This window comes from Scyliorhinus torazame, chromosome 2 (genome assembly GCF_047496885.1).
Source record: "Scyliorhinus torazame isolate Kashiwa2021f chromosome 2, sScyTor2.1, whole genome shotgun sequence".
NCBI classification, from domain to species: Eukaryota; Metazoa; Chordata; class Chondrichthyes; order Carcharhiniformes; family Scyliorhinidae; genus Scyliorhinus; species Scyliorhinus torazame.
Window position 1 is genome coordinate 395,143,246 of NC_092708.1, and position 22,612 is coordinate 395,165,857.

General features: G+C 64.7%; 1 protein-coding gene across 1 annotated transcript in view; it reads right to left on the reverse strand.

The window, feature by feature from the left end:
- brf1b (BRF1 general transcription factor IIIB subunit b) overlaps positions 1-22,612 on the reverse strand; it is a 516,534-nt gene that overhangs the window by 94,655 nt on the left and 399,267 nt on the right. The window contains exon 15 of the mRNA XM_072494251.1: positions 489-763. Coding sequence (XP_072350352.1) covers positions 489-763 — 275 coding nt within the window. The remainder of the gene's footprint in view (positions 1-488; positions 764-22,612) is intronic.

Sequence of the window (22,612 nt, forward strand, 5' to 3'; positions counted from 1 at the left end):
CATTAAGGCCAGAATTTTACGTTTGTTAGTTACCAGCTTCTCTCCCAGAATCATGCAGGTTAGGGTTAGGTGGAGATCCTGGCCAGGTTTCTTATACCCTCCCCAGACGATGGGGCTGGCAAATACTTTGGTTACCTTGCTAGCCAACACAAACCAACTATTCATAAACTGCAAACTGAAACAGGCATCTTCCTCGGCTGCACAGCTTAGCGTAATCTCATCACAGAATCATCCAGCACCAAGTAGGGCATGTGGACCATCGTGCAAGTGTTGTCTACCAATTCGTCACATGCCACCTGCCTGTCTCGCTATCAGCCCTACCATTGGGGAAAGGTAGTGCTTCTGTTCATCCAGCCATCAGGAAGCCCAATCTCATTTTTGCAATGTAAGGTGACGTATGTTAGACGCGCAGGTTTACAGTAATGTAGCATTTAACAGTGGATTAAGCTGACGGGCTTGCTCGACTCTGCATGAGCTGGTAATGGTACCTCTTGCCCAGGTTGTTGACGGGTACAGCCAGGCTTTGCGAGTTGGCGGCTGGCCTTCGCTGGGCCGGTCCCTTCTTACCGCGGCTGTTACTGCTGCCACGGTTACTGTTGTCGCTTTCCTCCCGAGTTGGTGTGCTGCTCCCTTTGCTGTTCAGGTCCCTCAGCACGTCGTAGTTTATCTTGCTCGAGATCTTTTTTTGCTCCAGCATTTTTTCTATGGCCTCCCCGGCCGTGCTCGCTCGGATTGGTTCGCGCTTCTTTGACGATTTTCTGGGCTTTGAAAGGAACGGAGAATTGTCAATAAACACCTGCTCCAAGTTACTCAAAGGTCAAGGAGCATCACCCAGGCAATTAACAATGGCAACTTGTACTTATATAGGGTCTGTCATGTTCTAAAATATCTCAAGCTCTTTCCAGGAGCGTTGGAAAACAAAATCTGGCACCAAGCCATGTAATGATATTAGATCAGATAGTTGGAACTATCTTCCTCAGAGAGGAGAAGGTTGAGAGAAGCTTTGATAGAGGTATTCAAATCATGAGAGGTCTGGTCAGAGTAGATAGGGAGAAACTGTTCCCACGCGTGAAAGGATTGAGAGCTAGAGGGCACAGATTTACAGTAATTAGTAATATTAGCAAAAGTGATATGAGCAAAAACATTTTCACACAGCGAGTGGTTAGGGTCTGGAACGCTCTGCCAATTAATTAATGTTAATTGAAGCGTCCAAAAGGGAATTAGACTGTTATTTGAAAAGGAAGAACATGCAGGGTTATAGGGAGAAGGCAGGAGAATGGCACTAAAGTAAGTTGCTCATTCGGAGAGTTGGTACAGACACGATGGGTCAAGCCATCTCCTACTGTGCTACACCAATTCTGTGACACTGGGGCAAAAGCTTGGTCAAAGAGGAGATTCAAAGGAACACCTCATTGGAGGAGAGAGAGGTAGAGGAGTGGAAAGATTGAGAAAGGGAACCAAAGAGCTTTGGCAGCTGAAAGCACTGCCACCGGGAATGCATCAATTAAATCGGGGATGTTCAAGGTTCCAGAATATCGAGGCGCACAGGGAACGCGGAGGGATGTGGGGGCTGGAGGAGGTTGCAGAGATAAAGAGGTGCGAGGCCATGAAGAGACTTGCAAACTAGGATGAGAGTTTTGAAATCAGAATATCCTTTACCTGGGAACCAATGTAGGTCAGTGAGCACAGGGTGAGAAGTGAATGGGACTGGCTGTAAGTTAATTCACAGGCAGCAGCGTTCAAAATAACCTCACGTTTACAGAGGATAGAATGTGGGACGTTAGTCAGGAGTGTGTTGGAAGGAATAAAGAGATTTAAAATACTGGATAGCTTGGTCACTATTCTTTGAGAATTGTCATTTCATCTCTTACATTGAAAAATAGGAAAAACATCAAGGTTTTAAAAACTGAAAAATAACAACAAAATAAAAGAGCCGCCAAGCTTTGGTTTTCAATACCGGAAGATTGTAGAAAAGGAAAAGACAATCTGTTATGGGAGCCAGAGTGTGCTCGGGGAGCCAGAGTGTGCTGCGGGAGACACACTGCGGGAGACACAGTGTGCTGCGGGAGACACAGTGTGCCGCGGGAGACAGAGTGTGCTGCGGGAGACAGAGTGTGCCGCGGGAGACAGAGTGTGCCGCGGGAGACACAGTGTGCCGCGGGAGACACAGTGTGCCGCGGGAGACACAGTGTGCCGCGGGAGACACAGTGTGCCGCGGGAGACACAGTGTGCCGCGGGAGACACAGTGTGCTGCGGGAGACACAGTGTGCTGCGGGAGACAGTGTGCCGCGGGAGACACAGTGTGCTGCGGGAGACAGTGTGCCGCGGGAGACACAGTGTGCTGCGGGAGACACAGTGTGCCGCGGGAGACACAGTGTGCCGCGGGAGACACAGTGTGCCGCGGGAGACACAGTGTGCCGCGGGAGACACAGTGTGCTGCGGGAGACACAGTGTGCTGCGGGAGACAGTGTGCCGCGGGAGACACAGTGTGCTGCGGGAGACAGTGTGCCGCGGGAGACACAGTGTGCTGCGGGAGACACAGTGTGCCGCGGGAGACACAGTGTGCTGCGGGAGACAGTGTGCCGCGGGAGACACAGTGTGCTGCGGGAGACACAGTGTGCCGCGGGAGACACAGTGTGCCGCGGGAGACACAGTGTGCCGCGGGAGACACTGTGCTGCGGGAGACACACTGCGGGAGACACAGTGTGCTGCGGGAGACACAGTGTGCTGCGGGAGACACAGTGTGCCGCGGGAGACACAGTGTGCCGCGGGAGACACAGTGTGCCGCGGGAGACACTGTGCTGCGGGAGACACAGTGTGCCGCTGGAGACACAGTGTGCCGCGGGAGACACAGTGTGCTGCGGGAGACAGTGCGCTGCGGGAGACACAGTGTGCTGCGGGAGACACAGTGTGCTGCGGGAGACACAGTGTGCTGCGGGAGACACAGTGTGCTGCGGGAGACACAGTGTGCTGCGGGAGACACAGTGTGCCGCGGGAGACACAGTGTGCCGCGGGAGACACAGTGTGCCGCGGGAGACACAGTGTGCCGCGGGAGACACTGTGCTGCGGGAGACACAGTGTGCTGCGGGAGACACAGTGTGCTGCGGGAGACACACTGCGGGAGACACAGTGTGCTGCGGGAGACAGTGTGCTGCGGGAGACACAGTGTGCTGCGGGAGACACAGTGTGCCGCGGGAGACACAGTGTGCTGCGGGAGACACAGTGTGCTGCGGGAGACACAGTGTGCCGCGGGAGATACAGTGTGCTGCGGGAGACACAGTGTGCCGCGGGAGACACAGTGTGCTGCGGGAGACACAGTGTGCTGCGGGAGACACAGTGTGCTGCGGGAGACACAGTGTGCCGCGGGAGACACAGTGTGCTGCGGGAGACACAGTGTGCCGCGGGAGACACAGTGTGCCGCGGGAGACACAGTGTGCCGCGGGAGACACAGTGTGCTGCGGGAGACACAGTGTGCCGCGGGAGATACAGTGTGCCGCGGGAGACACAGTGTGCCGCGGGAGACACAGTGTGCCGCGGGAGACACAGTGTGCCGCGGGAGACACAGTGTGCTGCGGGAGACACAGTGTGCCGCGGGAGACACAGAGTGCCGCGGGAGACACAGTGTGCCGCGGGAGACACAGTGTGCTGCGGGAGACACACTGCGGGAGACACAGTGTGCCGCGGGAGACACAGTGTGCCGCGGGAGACACAGTGTGCCGCGGGAGACACAGTGTGCCGCGGGAGACACAGTGTGCCGCGGGAGACACAGTGTGCCGCGGGAGACACAGTGTGCCGCGGGAGACACAGTGTGCTGCGGGAGACACAGTGTGCTGCGGGAGACACAGTGTGCTGCGGGAGACACACTGCGGGAGACACAGTGTGCTGCGGGAGACACAGTGTGCTGCGGGAGACACAGTGTGCCGCGGGAGACACACTGCGGGAGACACAGTGTGCTGCGGGAGACACACTGCGGGAGACACAGTGTGCCGCGGGAGACACTGTGCTGCGGGAGACACAGTGTGCCGCGGGAGACACAGTGTGCTGCGGGAGACACACTGCGGGAGACACAGTGTGCTGCGGGAGACACAGTGTGCTGCGGGAGACACAGTGTGCCGCGGGAGACACAGTGTGCCGCGGGAGACACAGTGTGCTGCGGGAGACACAGTGTGCCGCGGGAGACACAGTGTGCTGCGGGAGACACAGTGTGCCGCGGGAGACACAGTGTGCCGCGGGAGACACAGTGTGCTGCGGGAGACACAGTGTGCCGCGGGAGACACAGTGTGCCGCGGGAGACACAGTGTGCTGCGGGAGACACACTGCGGGAGACACAGTGTGCTGCGGGAGACACAGTGTGCTGCGGGAGACACAGTGTGCCGCGGGAGACACAGTGTGCCGCGGGAGACACAGTGTGCCGCGGGAGACACAGTGTGCCGCGGGAGACACTGTGCTGCGGGAGACACAGTGTGCCGCTGGAGACACAGTGTGCCGCTGGAGACACAGTGTGCCGCGGGAGACACAGTGTGCTGCGGGAGACAGTGCGCTGCGGGAGACACAGTGTGCTGCGGGAGACACAGTGTGCTGCGGGAGACACAGTGTGCTGCGGGAGACACAGTGTGCTGCGGGAGACACAGTGTGCTGCGGGAGACACAGTGTGCTGCGGGAGACACAGTGTGCTGCGGGAGACAAAGTGTGCCGCGGGAGACACAGTGTGCCGCGGGGGACACTGTGCTGCGGGAGACACAGTGTGCTGCGGGAGACACAGTGTGCTGCGGGAGACACAGTGTGCTGCGGGAGACACACTGCGGGAGACACAGTGTGCTGCGGGAGACAGTGTGCTGCGGGAGACACAGTGTGCTGCGGGAGACACAGTGTGCTGCGGGAGACACAGTGTGCTGCGGGAGACACAGTGTGCCGCGGGAGACACAGTGTGCCGCGGGAGACACAGTGTGCCGCGGGAGACACAGTGTGCCGCGGGAGACACAGTGCGCCGCGGGAGACACAGTGTGCCGCGGGAGACACAGTGTGCCGCGGGAGACACAGTGTGCCGCGGGAGACACAGTGTGCCGCGGGAGACACAGTGTGCCGCGGGAGACACAGTTTGCCGCGGGAGACACAGAGTGCTGCGGGAGACACAGTGTGCTGCGGGAGACACAGTGTGCTGCGGGAGACACAGTGTGCTGAGGGAGACAGTGTGCCGCGGGAGACACAGTGTTCTGCGGGAGACACAGTGTGCCGCGGGAGACACAGTGTGCTGCGGGAGACACAGTGTGCCGCGGGAGACACAGTGTGCCGCGGGAGATCAGTGTGCCGCGGGAGACACTGTGCTGCGGGAGACACAGTGTGCTGCGGGAGACACAGTGTGCCGCGGGAGACACAGTGTGCCGCGGGAGACACAGTGTGCCGCGGGAGACACAGTGTGTCGCGGGAGACACAGTGTGCTGCGGGAGACACAGTGTGCCGCGGGAGACACAGTGTGCCGCGGGAGACACAGTGTGCTGCGGGAGACACACTGCGGGAGACACAGTGTGCTGCGGGAGACAGTGTGCTGCGGGAGACACAGTGTGCTGCGGGAGACACAGTGTGCCGCGGGAGACACAGTGTGCTGCGGGAGACACAGTGTGCTGCGGGAGACACAGTGTGCCGCGGGAGACACAGTGTGCCGCGGGAGACACAGTGTGCTGCGGGAGACACAGTGTGCTGCGGGAGACACACTGCGGGAGACACAGTGTGCTGCGGGAGACAGTGTGCTGCGGGAGACACAGTGTGCTGCGGGAGACAGTGTGCTGCGGGAGACAGTGTGCTGCGGGAGACACAGTGTGCTGCGGGAGACACAGTGAGCTGCGGGAGACACAGTGTGCTGCGGGAGACACAGTGTGCTGCGGGAGACACAGTGTGCTGCGGGAGACAGTGTGCTGCGGGAGACACAGTGTGCTGCGGGAGACACAGTGAGCTGCGGGAGACACAGTGTGCTGCGGGAGACACAGTGTGCTGCGGGAGACACAGTGTGCTGCGGGAGACACAGTGTGCCGCGGGAGATACAGTGTGCCGCGGGAGACACAGTGTGCCGCGGGAGACACAGTGTGCCGCGGGAGACACAGTGTGCCGCGGGAGACACAGAGTGCAGCGGGAGACACAGTGTGCTGCGGGAGACACAGTGTGCTGCGGGAGACACAGTGTGCTGCGGGAGACAGTGTGCCGCGGGAGACACAGTGTGCTGCGGGAGACACAGTGTGCCGCGGGAGACACAGTGTGCCGCGGGAGACACAGTGTGCCGCGGGAGACACAGTGTGCTGCGGGAGACACAGTGTGCTGCGGGAGACACACTGCGGGAGACACAGTGTGCTGCGGGAGACACAGTGTGCTGCGGGAGACACAGTGTGCCGCGGGAGACACAGTGTGCCGCGGGAGACACAGTGTGCCGCGGGAGACACAGTGTGCCGCGGGAGACACAGTGTGCCGCGGGAGACACAGTGTGCCGCGGGAGACACAGTGTGCCGCGGGAGACACAGTGTGCCGCGGGAGACACAGTGTGCTGCGGGAGACACAGTGTGCCGCGGGAGACACAGTGTGCCGCGGGAGACACTGTGCTGCGGGAGACACAGTGTGCTGCGGGAGACACAGTGTGCCGCGGGAGACACAGTGTGCCGCGGGAGACACAGTGTGCCGCGGGAGACACACTGCGGGAGACACAGTGTGCCGCGGGAGACACTGTGCTGCGGGAGACACAGTGTGCCGCGGGAGACACAGTGTGCTGCGGGAGACACACTGCGGGAGACACAGTGTGCTGCGGGAGACACAGTGTGCCGCGGGAGACACAGTGTGCCGCGGGAGACACAGTGTGCCGCGGGAGACACAGTGTGCCGCGGGAGACACTGTGCTGCGGGAGACACAGTGTGCCGCTGGAGACACAGTGTGCCGCGGGAGACACAGTGTGCTGCGGGAGACAGTGCGCTGCGGGAGACACAGTGTGCTGCGGGAGACAGTGCGCTGCGGGAGACACAGTGTGCCGCGGGAGACACTGTGCTGCGGGAGACACAGTGTGCCGCTGGAGACACAGTGTGCCGCGGGAGACACAGTGTGCCGCGGGAGACACAGTGTGCCGCGGGAGACACAGTGTGCCGCGGGAGACACAGTGTGCCGCGGGAGACACTGTGCTGCGGGAGACACAGTGTGCCGCTGGAGACACAGTGTGCCGCGGGAGACACAGTGTGCTGCGGGAGACAGTGCGCTGCGGGAGACACAGTGTGCCGCGGGAGACACTGTGCTGCGGGAGACACAGTGTGCTGCGGGAGACACAGTGTGCTGCGGGAGACACAGTGTGCTGCGGGAGACACAGTGTGCTGCGGGAGACACAGTGTGCTGCGGGAGACACAGTGTGCTGCGGGAGACACAGTGTGCTGCGGGAGACACAGTGTGCCGCGGGAGACACAGTGTGCCGCGGGAGACACAGTGTGCTGCGGGGGACACTGTGCTGCGGGAGACACAGTGTGCTGCGGGAGACACAGTGTGCTGCGGGAGACACAGTGTGCTGCGGGAGACACACTGCGGGAGACACAGTGTGCTGCGGGAGACAGTGTGCTGCGGGAGACACAGTGTGCTGCGGGAGACACAGTGTGCTGCGGGAGACACAGTGTGCTGCGGGAGACACAGTGTGCTGCGGGAGACACACTGCGGGAGACACAGTGTGCTGCGGGAGACACAGTGTGCTGCGGGAGACAGTGTGCTGCGGGAGACAGTGTGCTGCGGGAGACAGTGTGCTGCGGGAGACACAGTGTGCTGCGGGAGACACAGTGTGCTGCGGGAGACACAGTGTGCCGCGGGAGACACAGTGTGCCGCGGGAGACACAGTGTGCCGCGGGAGACACAGTGTGCCGCGGGAGACACAGTGTGCCGCGGGAGACACAGTGCGCCGCGGGAGACACAGTGTGCCGCGGGAGACACAGTGTGCTGCGGGAGACACAGTGTGCTGCGGGAGACACAGTGTGCTGCGGGAGACACAGTGTGCTGCGGGAGACACAGTGTGCTGCGGGAGACACAGTGTGCCGCGGGAGACACAGTGTGCCGCGGGAGACACAGTGTGCCGCGGGAGACACAGTGTGCTGCGGGAGACACAGTGTGCCGCGGGAGACACAGTGTGCTGCGGGAGACACAGTGTGCCGCGGGAGACACAGTGTGCCGCGGGAGACACAGTGTGCCGCGGGAGACACAGTGTGCCGCGGGAGACACAGTGTGCCGCGGGAGACACAGTGTGCCGCGGGAGACACAGTGTGCCGCGGGAGACACAGCGTGCCGCGGGAGACACAGTGTGCCGCGGGAGACACAGTGTGCCGCGGGAGACACACTGCGGGAGACACAGTGTGCCGCGGGAGACACAGTGTGCCGCGGGAGACACAGTGTGCTGCGGGAGACACAGTGTGCCGCGGGAGACACAGTGTGCTGCGGGAGACACACTGCGGGAGACACAGTGTGCTGCGGGAGACACACTGCGGGAGACACAGTGTGCTGCGGGAGACACACTGCGGGAGACACAGTGTGCTGCGGGAGACACAGTGTTCCGCGGGAGGCACAGTGTGCCGCGGGAGACACAGTGTGCTGCGGGAGACACAGTGTGCTGCGGGAGACACAGTGTGCTGCGGGAGACACAGTGTGCCGCGGGAGACACTGTGCTGCGGGAGACACAGTGTGCCGCGGGAGACACAGTGTGCTGCGGGAGACACAGTGTGCTGCGGGAGACACAGTGTGCCGCGGGAGACACACTGCGGGAGACACAGTGTGCCGCGGGAGACACAGTGTGCTGCGGGAGATACAGTGTGCCGCGGGAGACACAGTGTGCTGCGGGAGACACAGTGTTCCGCGGGAGGCACAGTGTGCCGCGGGAGACACAGTGTGCTGCGGGAGACACAGTGTGCCGCGGGAGACACAGTGTGCCGCGGGAGACACAGTGTGCCGCGGGAGACACAGTGTGCTGCGGGAGACACAGTGTGCTGCGGGAGACACAGTGTGCTGCGGGAGACACAGTGTGCCGCGGAGACACAGTGTGCCGCGGGAGACACAGTGTGCCGCGGGAGACACAGTGTGCCGCGGGAGACACAGTGTGCCGCGGGAGACACAGTGTGCCGCGGGAGACACAGTGTGCCGCGGGAGACACACTGCGGGAGACACAGTGTGCCGCAGGAGACACAGTGTGCCGCGGGAGACACAGTGTGCTGCGGGAGACACAGTGTGCTGCGGGAGACACAGTGTGCTGCGGGAGACACTGTGCTGCGGGAGACACAGTGTGCTGCGGGAGACACACTGCGGGAGACACAGTGTGCCGCGGGAGACACAGTGTTCCGCGGGAGGCACAGTGTGCCGCGGGAGACAGTGAGCTGCGGGAGACACAGTGTGCCGCGGGAGACACAGTGTGCTGCGGGAGACACAGTGTTCCGCGGGAGGCACAGTGTGCTGCGGGAGACACAGTGTGCTGCGGGAGACACAGTGTGCCGCGGGAGACACAGTGTGCTGCGGGAGACACAGTGTGCCGCGGGAGACACTGTGCTGCGGGAGACACAGTGTGCCGCGGGAGACACAGTGTGCCGCGGGAGACACAGTGTGCCGCGGGAGACACAGTGTGCCGCGGGAGACACAGTGTGCCGCGGGAGACACAGTGTGCCGCGGGAGACACAGTGTGCCGCGGGAGACACAGTGTGCCGCGGGAGACACAGTGTGCCGCGGGAGACACAGTGTGCCGCGGGAGACACAGTGTGCCGCGGGAGACAGAGTGTGCTGCGGGAGACACAGTGTGCTGCGGGAGACACAGTGTGCCGCGGGGGAGACAGTGTGCTGCGGGAGACACAGTGTGCTGCGGGAGACACAGTGTGCAGCGGGAGACACAGTGTGCCGCGGGAGACACAGTGTGCCGCGGGAGACACAGTGTGTCGCGGGAGACACAGTGTGCTGCGGGAGACACAGTGTGCTGCGGGAGACACAGTGTGCTGCGGGAGACACACTGCGGGAGACACAGTGTGCTGCGGGAGACACAGTGTGCTGCGGGAGACACAGTGTGCTGCGGGAGACACACTGCGGGGGACACAGTGTGCCGCGGGAGACACACTGCGGGAGACACAGTGTGCCGCGGGAGACACACTGCGGGAGACACACTGCGGGAGACACAGTGTGCTGCGGGAGACACTGTGTGCTGCGGGAGACACACTGCGGGAGACACAGTGTGCTGCGGGAGACACAGTGTGCAGCGGGAGACACAGTGTGCCGTGGGAGACACAGTGTGCCGCGGGAGACACAGTGTGCCGCGGGAGACACAGTGTGCCGCGGGAGACACAGTGTGCTGCTGGAGACACAGTGTGCCGCGGGAGACACAGTGTGCTGCGGGAGACACACTGCGGGAGACACAGTGTGCCGCGGGAGACACAGTGTGCTGCGGGAGACACAGTGTGCCGCGGGAGACACAGTGTGCTGCGGGAGACACAGTGTGCCGCGGGAGACACAGTGTGCTGCGGGAGACACAGTGTGCCGCGGGAGACACAGTGTGCCGCGGGAGACACAGTGTGCCGCGGAGACACAGTGTGCCGCGGGAGACACAGTGTGCCGCGGGAGACACAGTGTGCCGCGGGAGACACAGTGTGCCGCGGGAGACACAGTGTGCCGCGGGAGACACAGTGTGCCGCGGGAGACACAGTGTGCCGCGGAGACACAGTGTGCTGCGGGAGACACACTGCGGGAGACACAGTGTGCTGCGGGAGACACACTGCGGGAGACACACTGCGGGAGACACAGTGTGCTGCGGGAGACACAATGCGGGAGACACAGTGTGCCGCGGGAGACACAGTGTGCCGCGGGAGACACAGTGTGCCGCGGGAGACACAGTGAGCCGCGGGAGACACAGTGTGCCGCGGGAGACACAGTGTGCCGCGGGAGACACAGTGTGCAGCGGGAGACACAGTGTGCCGCGGGAGACACAGTGTGCCGCGGGAGACACAGTGTGCCGCGGGAGACACAGTGTGCTGCGGGAGACAGTGTGCTGCGGGAGACACAGTGTGCCGCGGGAGACAGAGTGTGCAGCGGGAGACACAGTGTGCCGCGGGAGACACAGTGTGCCGCGGGAGACAGAGTGTGCCGCGGGAGACACAGTGTGCCGCGGGAGACACAGTGTGCTGCGGGAGACACAGTGTGCCGCGGGGGAGACAGTGTGCTGCGGGAGACACACTGCGGGAGACACAGTGTGCTGCGGGAGACACACTGCGGGAGACACAGTGTGCTGCGGGAGACACACTGCGGGGGACACACTGCGGGAGACACAGTGTGCTGCGGGAGACACAGTGTGCCGCGGGAGACACAGTGTGCCGCGGGAGTCACAGTGTGCCGCGGGAGACACAGTGTGCCGCGGGAGACACAGTGTGCCGCGGGAGACACAGTGTGCCGCGGGAGACACAGTGTGCCGCGGGAGACACAGTGTGCCGCGGGAGACACAGTGTGCCGCGGGAGACACAGTGTGCCGCGGGAGACACACTGCGGGAGACACAGTGTGCTGCGGGAGACACAGTGTGCAGCGGGAGACACAGTGTGCCGTGGGAGACACAGTGTGCCGCGGGAGACACAGTGTGCCGCGGGAGACACAGTGTGCCGCGGAGACACAGTGTGCTGCGGGAGACACACTGCGGGAGACACAGTGTGCTGCGGGAGACACACTGCGGGAGACACACTGCGGGAGAGACAGTGTGCCGCGGGAGACACAATGCGGGAGACACAGTGTGCCGCGGGAGACACAGTGTGCCGCGGGAGACACAGTGAGCCGCGGGAGACACAGTGTGCCGCGGGAGACACAGTGTGCCGCGGGAGACACAGTGTGCCGCGGGAGACACAGTGTGCCGCGGGAGACACAGTGTGCCGCGGGAGACACAGTGTGCCGCGGGAGACACAGTGTGCCGCGGGAGACACAGTGTGCCGCGGGAGACACAGTGTGCCGCGGGAGACAGTGTGCTGCGGGAGACACAGTGTGCCGCGGGAGACACAGTGTGCAGCGGGAGACACAGTGTGCTGCGGGAGACACAGTGTGCCGCGGGAGACACAGTGTGCAGCGGGAGACACAGTGGGCCGCGGGAGACACAGTGAGCCGCGGGAGACACAGTGAGCCGCGGGAGACACAGTGTGCCGCGGGAGACAGTGTGCTGCGGGAGACACACTGCGGGAGCCACAGTATGCTGCGGGAGACAGTGTGCTGCGGGAGACACACTGCGGGAGACACAGTGTGCCGCGGGAGACACAGTGTGCTGCGGGAGACACAGTGTGCTGCGGGAGACAGTGTGCTGCGGGAGACACACTGCGGGAGACACAGTGTGCCGCGGGAGACACAGTGTGCTGCGGGAGACACAGTGTGCTGCGGGAGACAGTGTGCTGCGGGAGACACAGTGTGCCGCGGGAGACACAGTGTGCCGCGGGAGACACAGTGTGCCGCGGGAGACACAGTGTGCCGCGGGAGACACAGTGTGCCGCGGGAGACACAGTGTGCCGCGGGGGAGACAGTGTGCCGCGGGGGAGACAGTGTGCCGCGGGGGAGACAGTGTGCCGCGGGGGAGACAGTGTGCCGCGGGGGAGACAGTGTGCCGCGGGAGAAACAGTGTGCCGCGGGAGAAACAGTGTGCCGCGGGAGACACAGTGTGCCGCGGGAGACACAGTGTGCTGCGGCAGACACAGTGTGCTGCGGGAGACACAGTGTGCTGCGGGAGACACAGTGTGCCGCGGGAGACACAGTGTGCCGCGGGAGACACAGTGTGCCGCGGGAGACACAGTGTGCCGCGGGAGACACAGTGTGCCGCGGGAGACACAGTGTGCCGCGGGAGAAACAGTGTGCCGCGGGAGAAACAGTGTGCCGCGGGAGACACAGTGTGCCGCGGGAGACACAGTGTGCTGCGGGAGACACAGTGTGCCGCGGGAGAAACAGTGTGCCGCGGGAGAAACAGTGTGCCGCGGGAGACACAGTGTGTCGCGGGAGACACAGTGTGCTGCGGGAGACACAGTGTGCTGCGGGAGACACACTGCGGGAGACACAGTGTGCCGCGGGAGACACAGTGTGCAGCGGGAGACACAGTGTGCTGCGGGTGACACACTGCGGGAGACACAGTGTGCTGCGGGAGACACACTGCGGGAGACACAGTGTGCTGCGGGAGACAGTGTGCTGCGGGAGACACAGTGTGCCGCGGGAGACACAGTGTGCCGCGGGAGACACAGTGTGCCGCGGGAGACACAGTGTGCCGCGGGAGACACAGTGTGCCGCGGGAGACACAGTGTGCCGCGGGAGACACAGTGTGCCGCGGGGGAGACAGTGTGCCGCGGGGGAGACAGTGTGCCGCGGGGGAGACAGTGTGCCGCGGGGGAGACAGTGTGCCGCGGGGGAGACAGTGTGCCGCGGGAGAAACAGTGTGCCGCGGGAGACACAGTGTGCCGCGGGAGACACAGTGTGCCGCGGGAGACACAGTGTGCCGCGGGAGACACAGTGTGCCGCGGGAGACACAGTGTGCCGCGGGAGACACAGTGTGCCGCGGGAGACACAGTGTGCCGCGGGAGAAACAGTGTGCCGCGGGAGAAACAGTGTGCCGCGGGAGACACAGTGTGCCGCGGGAGACACAGTGTGCTGCGGGAGACACAGTGTGCTGCGGGAGACACAGTGTGCCGCGGGAGAAACAGTGTGCCGCGGGAGAAACAGTGTGCCGCGGGAGACACAGTGTGTCGCGGGAGACACAGTGTGCTGCGGGAGACACAGTGTGCAGCGGGAGACACAGTGTGCAGCGGGAGACACAGTGTGCTGCGGGAGACACACTGCGGGAGCCACAGTGTGCCGCGGGAGACACAGTGTGCTGCGGGAGACACACTGCGGGAGACACAGTGTGCTGCGGGAGACACACTGCGGGAGCCACAGTGTGCCGCGGGAGACACAGTGTGCTGCGGGAGACACACTGCGGGAGACACAGTGTGCTGCGGGAGACACACTGCGGGAGACACAGTGTGCTGCGGGAGACACACTGCGGGAGCCACAGTGTGCTGCGGGAGACACACTGCGGGAGCCACAGTGTGCTGCGGGAGACACACTGCGGGAGACACAGTGTGCTGCGGGAGACACACTGCGGGAGACACAGTGTGCCGCGGGAGACACAGTGTGCTGCGGGAGACACAGTGTGCCGCGGGAGACACAGTGAGCTGCGGGAGACACAGTGTGCTGCGGGAGACACACTGCGGGAGACACAGTGTGCCGCGGGAGACACAGTGTGCCGCGGGAGACACAGTGTGCCGCGGGAGACACAGTGTGCCGCGGGAGACACACTGCGGGCGACACAGTGTGCCGCGGGAGACACGGTGTGCCGCTGGAGACACGGTGTGCCAAGGAGAAACGGTGTGCCGCGGGAGACACGGTGTGCCGCGGGAGACACGGTGTGCCGCGGCTGACACACTGCGGGCGACACAGTGTGCCGCGGGAGACACGGTGTGCCGCGGGAGAAACGGTGTGCTGCGGGCGACACAGTGTGCTGCGGGAGACACACTGCGGGAGACACGGTGTGCCGCGGGAGACACGGTGTGCCGCGGGAGACACGGTGTGCCGCGGGAGACACGGTGTGCCGCGGGAGACACGGTGTGCCGCGGGAGACACGGTGTGCCGCGGGAGACACGGTGTGCCGCGGGAGACACGGTGTGCCGCGGGAGACACGGTGTTCCGCGGGAGACACGGTGTGCCGCGGGAGACACGGTGTGCCGCGGGAGACACGGTGTGCCGCGGGAGACACAGTGTGCCGCGGGAGACACAGTGTGCCGCGGGAGACACAGTGTGCCGCGGGAGACACAGTGTGCCGCGGGAGACACAGTGTGCAGCGGGAGACACAGTGTGCTGCGGGAGACACAGTGTGCTGCGGGTGACACACTGCGGGAGACACAGTGTGCTGCGGGAGACACACTGCGGGAGCCACAGTGTGCTGCGGGAGACACAGTGTGCTGCGGGAGACACACTGCGGGAGACACAGTGTGCTGCGGGAGACACACTGCGGGAGACACAGTGTGCCGCGGGAGACACAGTGTGCTGCGGGAGACACAGTGTGCCGCGGGAGACACAGTGTGCCGCGGGAGACACAGTGAGCTGCGGGAGACACAGTGTGCTGCGGGAGACACACTGCGGGAGACACAGTGTGCTGCGGGAGACACACTGCGGGAGACACAGTGTGCCGCGGGAGACACAGTGTGCCGCGGGAGACACAGTGTGCCGCGGGAGACACACTGCGGGCGACAGTGTGCCGCGGGAGACACGGTGTGCCGCGGGAGACACGGTGTGCCAAGGAGAAACGGTGTGCCTTGGGAGACACGGTGTGCCGCGGGAGGCACGGTGTGCCGCGGCTGACACACTGCGGGCGACACAGTGTGCCGCGGGAGACACGGTGTGCCGCGGGAGAAACGGTGTGCCGCGGGCGACACGGTGTGCCGCGGGAGACATGGTGTGCCGCGGGAGACACAGTGTGCTGCGGGAGACACACTGCGGGAGACACGGTGTGCCGCGGGAGACACGGTGTGCCGCGGGAGACACGGTGTGCCGCGGGAGACACGGTGTGCCGCGGGAGACACGGTGTGCCGCGGGAGACACGGTGTGCCGCGGGAGACACGGTGTGCCGCGGGAGACACGGTGTGCCGCGGGAGACACGGTGTGCCGCGGGAGACACGGTGTGCCGCGGGAGACACGGTGTGCCGCGGGAGACACAGTGTGCCGCGGGAGACACAGTGTGCCGCGGGAGACACAGTGTGCCGCGGGAGACACAGTGTGCCGCGGGAGACACAGTGTGCCGCGGGAGACACAGTGTGCCGCGGGAGACACACTGCGGGCGACACGGTGCGCCGCGGGAGACACGGTGTGCCGCGGGAGACACGGTGTGCCGCGGGAGACACGGTGTGCCGCGGGAGACACGGTGTGCCGCGGGAGACACGGTGTGCCGCGGGAGACACGGTGTGCCGCGGGAGACACGGTGTGCCGCGGGAGACACGGTGTGCCGCGGGAGACACGGTGTGCCGCGGGAGACACGGTGTGCCGCGGGAGACACGGTGTGCCGCGGGAGACACGGTGTGCCGCGGGAGACACGGTGTGCCGCGGGAGACACGGTGTGCCGCGGGAGACACGGTGTGCCGCGGGAGACACGGTGTGCCGCGGGAGAAACGGTGTGCCGCGGGAGACACGGTGTGCCGCGGGAGACACGGTGTGCCGCGGGAGACACGGTGTGCCGCGGGAGACACGGTGTGCCGCGGGAGACACAGTGTGCCGCGGGAGACACAGTGTGCCGCGGGAGACACAGTGTGCCGCGGGAGACACAGTGTGCCGCGGGAGACACAGTGTGCCGCGGGAGACACAGTGTGCCGCGGGAGACACAGTGTGCCGCGGGAGACACAGTGTGCCGCGGGAGACACAGTGTGCCGCGGGAGACACAGTGTGCCGCGGCAGACACAGTGTGCCGCGGGAGACACAGTGTGCCGCGGCAGACACAGTGTGCCGCGGGAGACACAGTGTGCCGCGGCAGACACAGTGTGCCGCGGGAGACACAGTGTGCCGCGGGAGACACAGTGTGCCGCGGGAGACACAGTGTGCCGCGGGAGACACAGTGTGCCGCGGGAGACACAGTGTGCCGCGGGAGACACAGTGTGCCGCGGGAGACACAGTGTGCCGCGGGAGACACAGTGTGCCGCGGGAGACACAGTGTGCCGCGGGAGACACAGTGTGCCGCGGGAGAGACAGTGTGCCGCGGGAGAGACAGTGTGCCGCGGGAGACACAGTGTGCCGCGGGAGACACAGTGTGCCGCGGGAGACACACTGCGGGAGACACACTGCGGGAGACACACTGCGGGAGACACAGTGTGCTGCGGGAGACACAGTGTGCCGCGGGAGACACAGTGTGCCGCGGGAGACACAGTGTGCCGCGGGAGACACAGTGTGCCGCGGGAGACACAGTGTGCCGCGGGAGACACAGTGTGCCGCGGGAGACACAGTGTGCTGCGGCAGACACAGTGTGCCGCGGGAGACACAGTGTGCCGCGGGAGACACAGTGTGCCACGGGAGACACAGTGTGCCGCGGGAGACACAGTGTGCTGCGGCAGACACAGTGTGCTGCGGGAGACACACTGCGGGAGACACAGTGTGCTGCGGGAGACACAGTGTGCCGCGGGAGACACAGTGTGCTGCGGCAGACACAGTGTGCCGCGGGAGACACAGTGTGCTGCGGCAGACACAGTGTGCTGCGGGAGACACACTGCGGGAGACACAGTGTGCTGCGGGAGACACAGTGTGCCGCGGGAGACACAGTGTGCTGCGGCAGACACAGTGTGCTGCGGGAGACACACTGCGGGAGACACAGTGTGCTGCGGGAGACACAGTGTGCTGCGGCAGACACAGTGTGCCGCGGGAGACACACTGCGGGAGACACAGTGTGCCGCGGGAGACACGGTGTGCAGCGGGAGACACGGTGTGCAGCGGGAGACACAGTGTGCCGCGGGAGACACAGTGTGCCGCGGGAGACACAGTGTGCCGCGGGAGACACAGTGTGCAGCGGGAGACACAGTGTGCTGCGGGAGACACAGTGTGCCGCGGGAGACACAGTGTGCCGCGGGAGACACAGTGTTCCGCGGGAGACACAGTGTGCTGCGGGAGACACACTGCGGGAGACACAGTGTGCTGTGGGAGACACAGTGTGCCGCGGGAGACACAGTGTGCCGCGGGAGACACAGTGTGCCGCGGGAGACACAGTGTGCCGCGGGAGACACAGTGTGCCGCGGGAGACACAGTGTGCCGCGGGAGACACAGTGTGACGCGGGAGACACAGTGTGCCGCGGGAGACACAGTGTGCCGCGGGAGACACAGTGTGCCGCGGGAGACACAGTGAGCTGCGGGAGACACAGTGTGCCGCGGGAGACACAGTGAGCTGCGGGAGACACAGTGTGCCGCAGGAGACAGTGTGCCGCGGGAGACACACTGCGGGAGACACAGTGTGCCGCGGGAGACACAGTGTGCTGCGGGAGACACACTGCGGGAGACACAGTGTGCCGCGGGAGACACAGTGTGCCGCGGGAGACACAGTGTGCCGCGGGAGACACAGTGTGCCGCGGGAGACACAGTGTGTCGCGGGAGACACAGTGTGCTGCGGGAGACACAGTGAGCTGCGGGAGACACAGTGAGCTGCGGGAGACACAGTGAGCTGCGGGAGACACAGTGTGCTGCGGGAGACACAGTGTGCTGCGGCAGACACAGTGTGCTGCGGGAGACACAGTGTGCTGCGGGAGACACACTGCGGGAGACACAGTGTGCCGCGGGAGACACAGTGTGCTGCGGGAGACACACTGCGGAAGACACAGTGTGCCGCGGGAGACACAGTGTGCCGCGGGAGACACAGTGTGCTGCGGGAGACACACTGCGGGAGACACAGTGTGCTGCGGCAGACACAGTGTGCCGCGGGAGACACAGTGTGCCGCGGGAGACACAGTGAGCCGCGGGAGACACAGTGTGCCGCGGGAGACACAGTGTGCTGCGGCAGACACAGTGTGCCGCGGGAGACACAGTGTGCCGCGGGAGACACAGTGTGCCGCGGGAGACACGGTGTGCCGCGGGAGACACGGTGTGCCGCGGGAGACACTGTGTGCCGCGGGAGACACAGTGTGCCGCGGGAGACACAGTGTGCCGCGGGAGACACAGTGTGCCGCGGGAGACACTGTGTGCCGCGGGAGACACAGTGTGCCGCGGGAGACACAGTGTGCCGCGGGAGACACAGTGTGCCGCGGGAGACACAGTGTGCCGCGGGAGACACAGTGTGCCGCGGGAGACACAGTGTGCCGCGGCAGACACAGTGTGCCGCGGCAGACACAGTGTGCCGCGGGAGACACAGTGTGCCGCGGCAGACACAGTGTGCCGCGGCAGACACAGTGTGCCGCGGGAGACACAGTGTGCCGCGGGAGACACAGTGTGCCGCGGGAGACACAGTGTGCCGCGGGAGACACAGTGTGCCGCGGGAGACACAGTGTGCCGCGGGAGACACAGTGTGCCGCGGGAGACACAGTGTGCCGCGGGAGACACAGTGTGCCGCGGGAGACACAGTGTGCCGCGGGAGAGACAGTGTGCCGCGGGAGAGACAGTGTGCCGCGGGAGACACAGTGTGCCGCGGGAGACACAGTGTGCCGCGGGAGACACACTGCGGGAGACACACTGCGGGAGACACACTGCGGGAGACACAGTGTGCTGCGGGAGACACAGTGTGCCGCGGGAGACACAGTGTGCCGCGGGAGACACAGTGTGCCGCGGGAGACACAGTGTGCCGCGGGAGACACAGTGTGCCGCGGGAGACACAGTGTGCCGCGGGAGACACAGTGTGCTGCGGCAGACACAGTGTGCCGCGGGAGACACAGTGTGCCGCGGGAGACACAGTGTGCCACGGGAGACACAGTGTGCCGCGGGAGACACAGTGTGCTGCGGGAGACACACTGCGGGAGACACAGTGTGCTGCGGGAGACACAGTGTGCCGCGGGAGACACAGTGTGCTTCGGCAGACACAGTGTGCTGCGGGAGACACACTGCGGGAGACACAGTGTGCTGCGGGAGACACAGTGTGCCGCGGGAGACACAGTGTGCTGCGGGAGACACACTGCGGGAGACACAGTGTGCCGCGGGAGACACGGTGTGCAGCGGGAGACACGGTGTGCAGCGGGAGACACAGTGTGCCGCGGGAGACACAGTGTGCCGCGGGAGACACAGTGTGCAGCGGGAGACACAGTGTGCTGCGGGAGACACAGTGTGCCGCGGGAGACACAGTGTGCCGCGGGAGACACAGTGTGCCGCGGGAGACACAGTGTGCTGCGGGAGACACAGTGTGCAGCGGGAGACACAGTGTGCTGCGGGAGACACACTGCGGGAGACACAGTGTGCTGTGGGAGACACAGTGTGCCGCGGGAGACACAGTGTGCCGCGGGAGACACAGTGTGCCGCGGGAGACACAGTGTGCCGCGGGAGACACAGTGTGCCGCGGGAGACACAGTGTGCCGCGGGAGACACAGTGTGCTGTGGCAGACACAGTGTGCTGCGGCAGACACAGTGTGCCGCGGGAGACACAGTGAGCTGCGGGAGACACAGTGTGCCGCGGGAGACACAGTGAGCTGCGGGAGACACAGTGTGCCGCGGGAGACAGTGTGCCGCGGGAGACACACTGCGGGAGACACAGTGTGCCGCGGGAGACACAGTGTGCTGCGGGAGACACACTGCGGGAGACACAGTGTGCCGCGGGAGACACAGTGTGCTGCGGGAGACACAGTGTGCCGCGGGAGACACAGTGTGCCGCGGGAGACACAGTGTGCTGCGGGAGACACAGTGAGCTGCGGGAGACACAGTGTGCCGCGGGAGACACACTGCGGGAGACACAGTGTGCCGCGGGAGACACAGTGTGCTGCGGGAGACACACTGCGGGAGACACAGTGTGCCGCGGGAGACACAGTGTGCCGCGGGAGACACAGTGTGCCGCGGGAGACACAGTGTGCTGCGGGAGACACAGTGTGCCGCGGGAGACACAGTGAGCTGCGGGAGACACAGTGTGCCGCGGGAGACAGTGTGCCGCGGGAGACACACTGCGGGAGACACAGTGTGCCGCGGGAGACACAGTGTGCTGCGGGAGACACACTGCGGGAGACACAGTGTGCCGCGGGAGACACAGTGTGCTGCGGGAGACACAGTGTGCCGCGGGAGACACAGTGTGCCGCGGGAGACACAGTGTGTCGCGGGAGACACAGTGTGCTGCGGGAGACACAGTGAGCTGCGGGAGACACAGTGAGCTGCGGGAGACACAGTGAGCTGCGGGAGACACAGTGTGCTGCGGCAGACACAGTGTGCTGCGGGAGACACACTGCGGGAGACACAGTGTGCTGCGGGAGACACAGTGTGCCGCGGGAGACACAGTGTGCTGCGGGAGACACACTGCGGAAGACACAGTGTGCCGCGGGAGACACAGTGTGCCGCGGGAGACACAGTGTGCTGCGGGAGACACAGTGTGCTGCGGGAGACACACTGCGGGAGACACAGTGTGCCGCGGGAGACACAGTGTGCCGCGGGAGACACAGTGAGCTGCGGGAGACACAGTGTGCCGCGGGAGACACAGTGTGCCGCGGGAGACACAGTGTGCTGCGGGAGACACAGTGTGCTGCGGGAGACACAGTGTGCTGCGGCAGACACAGTGTGCCGCGGGAGACACAGTGTGCCGCGGGAGACACAGTGTGCCGCGGGAGACACAGTGTGCCGCGGGAGACACAGTGTGCCGCGGGAGACACAGTGAGCTGCGGGAGACACAGTGTGCCGCGGGAGACACAGTGTGCTGCGGGAGACACAGTGTGCTGCGGGAGACACACTGCGGGAGACACAGTGTGCTGCGGGAGACACAGTGTGCTGCGGGAGACAGTGTGCCGCGGGAGAGACAGTGCGCTGCGGGAGACACAGTGTGCCGCGGGAGACACAGTGAGCTGCGGCAGACACAGTGTGCCGCGGGAGACACAGTGAGCTGCGGGAGACACAGTGAGCTGCGGGAGACACAGTGTGCCGCGGGAGACACAGTGTGCTGCGGGAGACACAGTGTGCTGCGGGAGACACACTGCGGGAGACACAGTGTGCTGCGGCAGACACAGTGTGCCGCGGGAGACACAGTGTGCTGCGGGAGACACAGTGTGCCGCGGGAGACACAGTGTGCCGCGGGAGACACAGTGTGCCGCGGGAGACACAGTGTGCCGCGGGAGACACAGTGAGCTGCGGGAGACACAGTGTGCCGCGGGAGACACAGTGTGCCGCGGGAGACACAGTGTGCCGCGGGAGACACAGTGTGCCGCGGGAGACACAGTGTGCCGCGGGAGACACAGTGTGCTGCGGGAGACACAGTGTGCTGCGGGAGACACACTGCGGGAGACACAGTGTGCTGCGGGAGACAGTGTGCCGCGGGAGAGACAGTGCGCTGCGGGAGACACAGTGTGCCGCGGGAGACACAGTGAGCTGCGGCAGACACAGTGTGCCGCGGGAGACACAGTGAGCTGCGGGAGACACAGTGAGCTGCGGGAGACACAGTGTGCCGCGGGAGACACACTGCGGGAGACACAGTGTGCCGCGGGAGACACAGTGTGCTGCGGGAGACACAGTGTGCTGCGGCAGACACAGTGTGCCGCGGGAGACACAGTGAGCCGCGGGAGACACAGTGTGCTGCGGGAGACACACTGCGGGAGACACAGTGTGCCGCGGGAGACACAGTGTGCCGCGGGAGACACAGTGTGCCGCGGGAGACACAGTGAGCTGCGGCAGACACAGTGTGCCGCGGGAGACACAGTGAGCTGCGGGAGACACAGTGAGCTGCGGGAGACACAGTGTGCCGCGGGAGACACACTGCGGGAGACACAGTGTGCTGCGGGAGACACAGTGTGCCGCGGGAGACACAGTGTGCCGCGGGAGACACAGTGTGCCGCGGGAGACACAGTGTGCCGCGGGAGACACAGTGTGCCGCGGGAGACACAGTGTGCCGCGGGAGACACAGTGTGCCGCGGGAGACACAGTGTGCCGCGGGAGACACAGTGTGCCGCGGGAGACACAGTG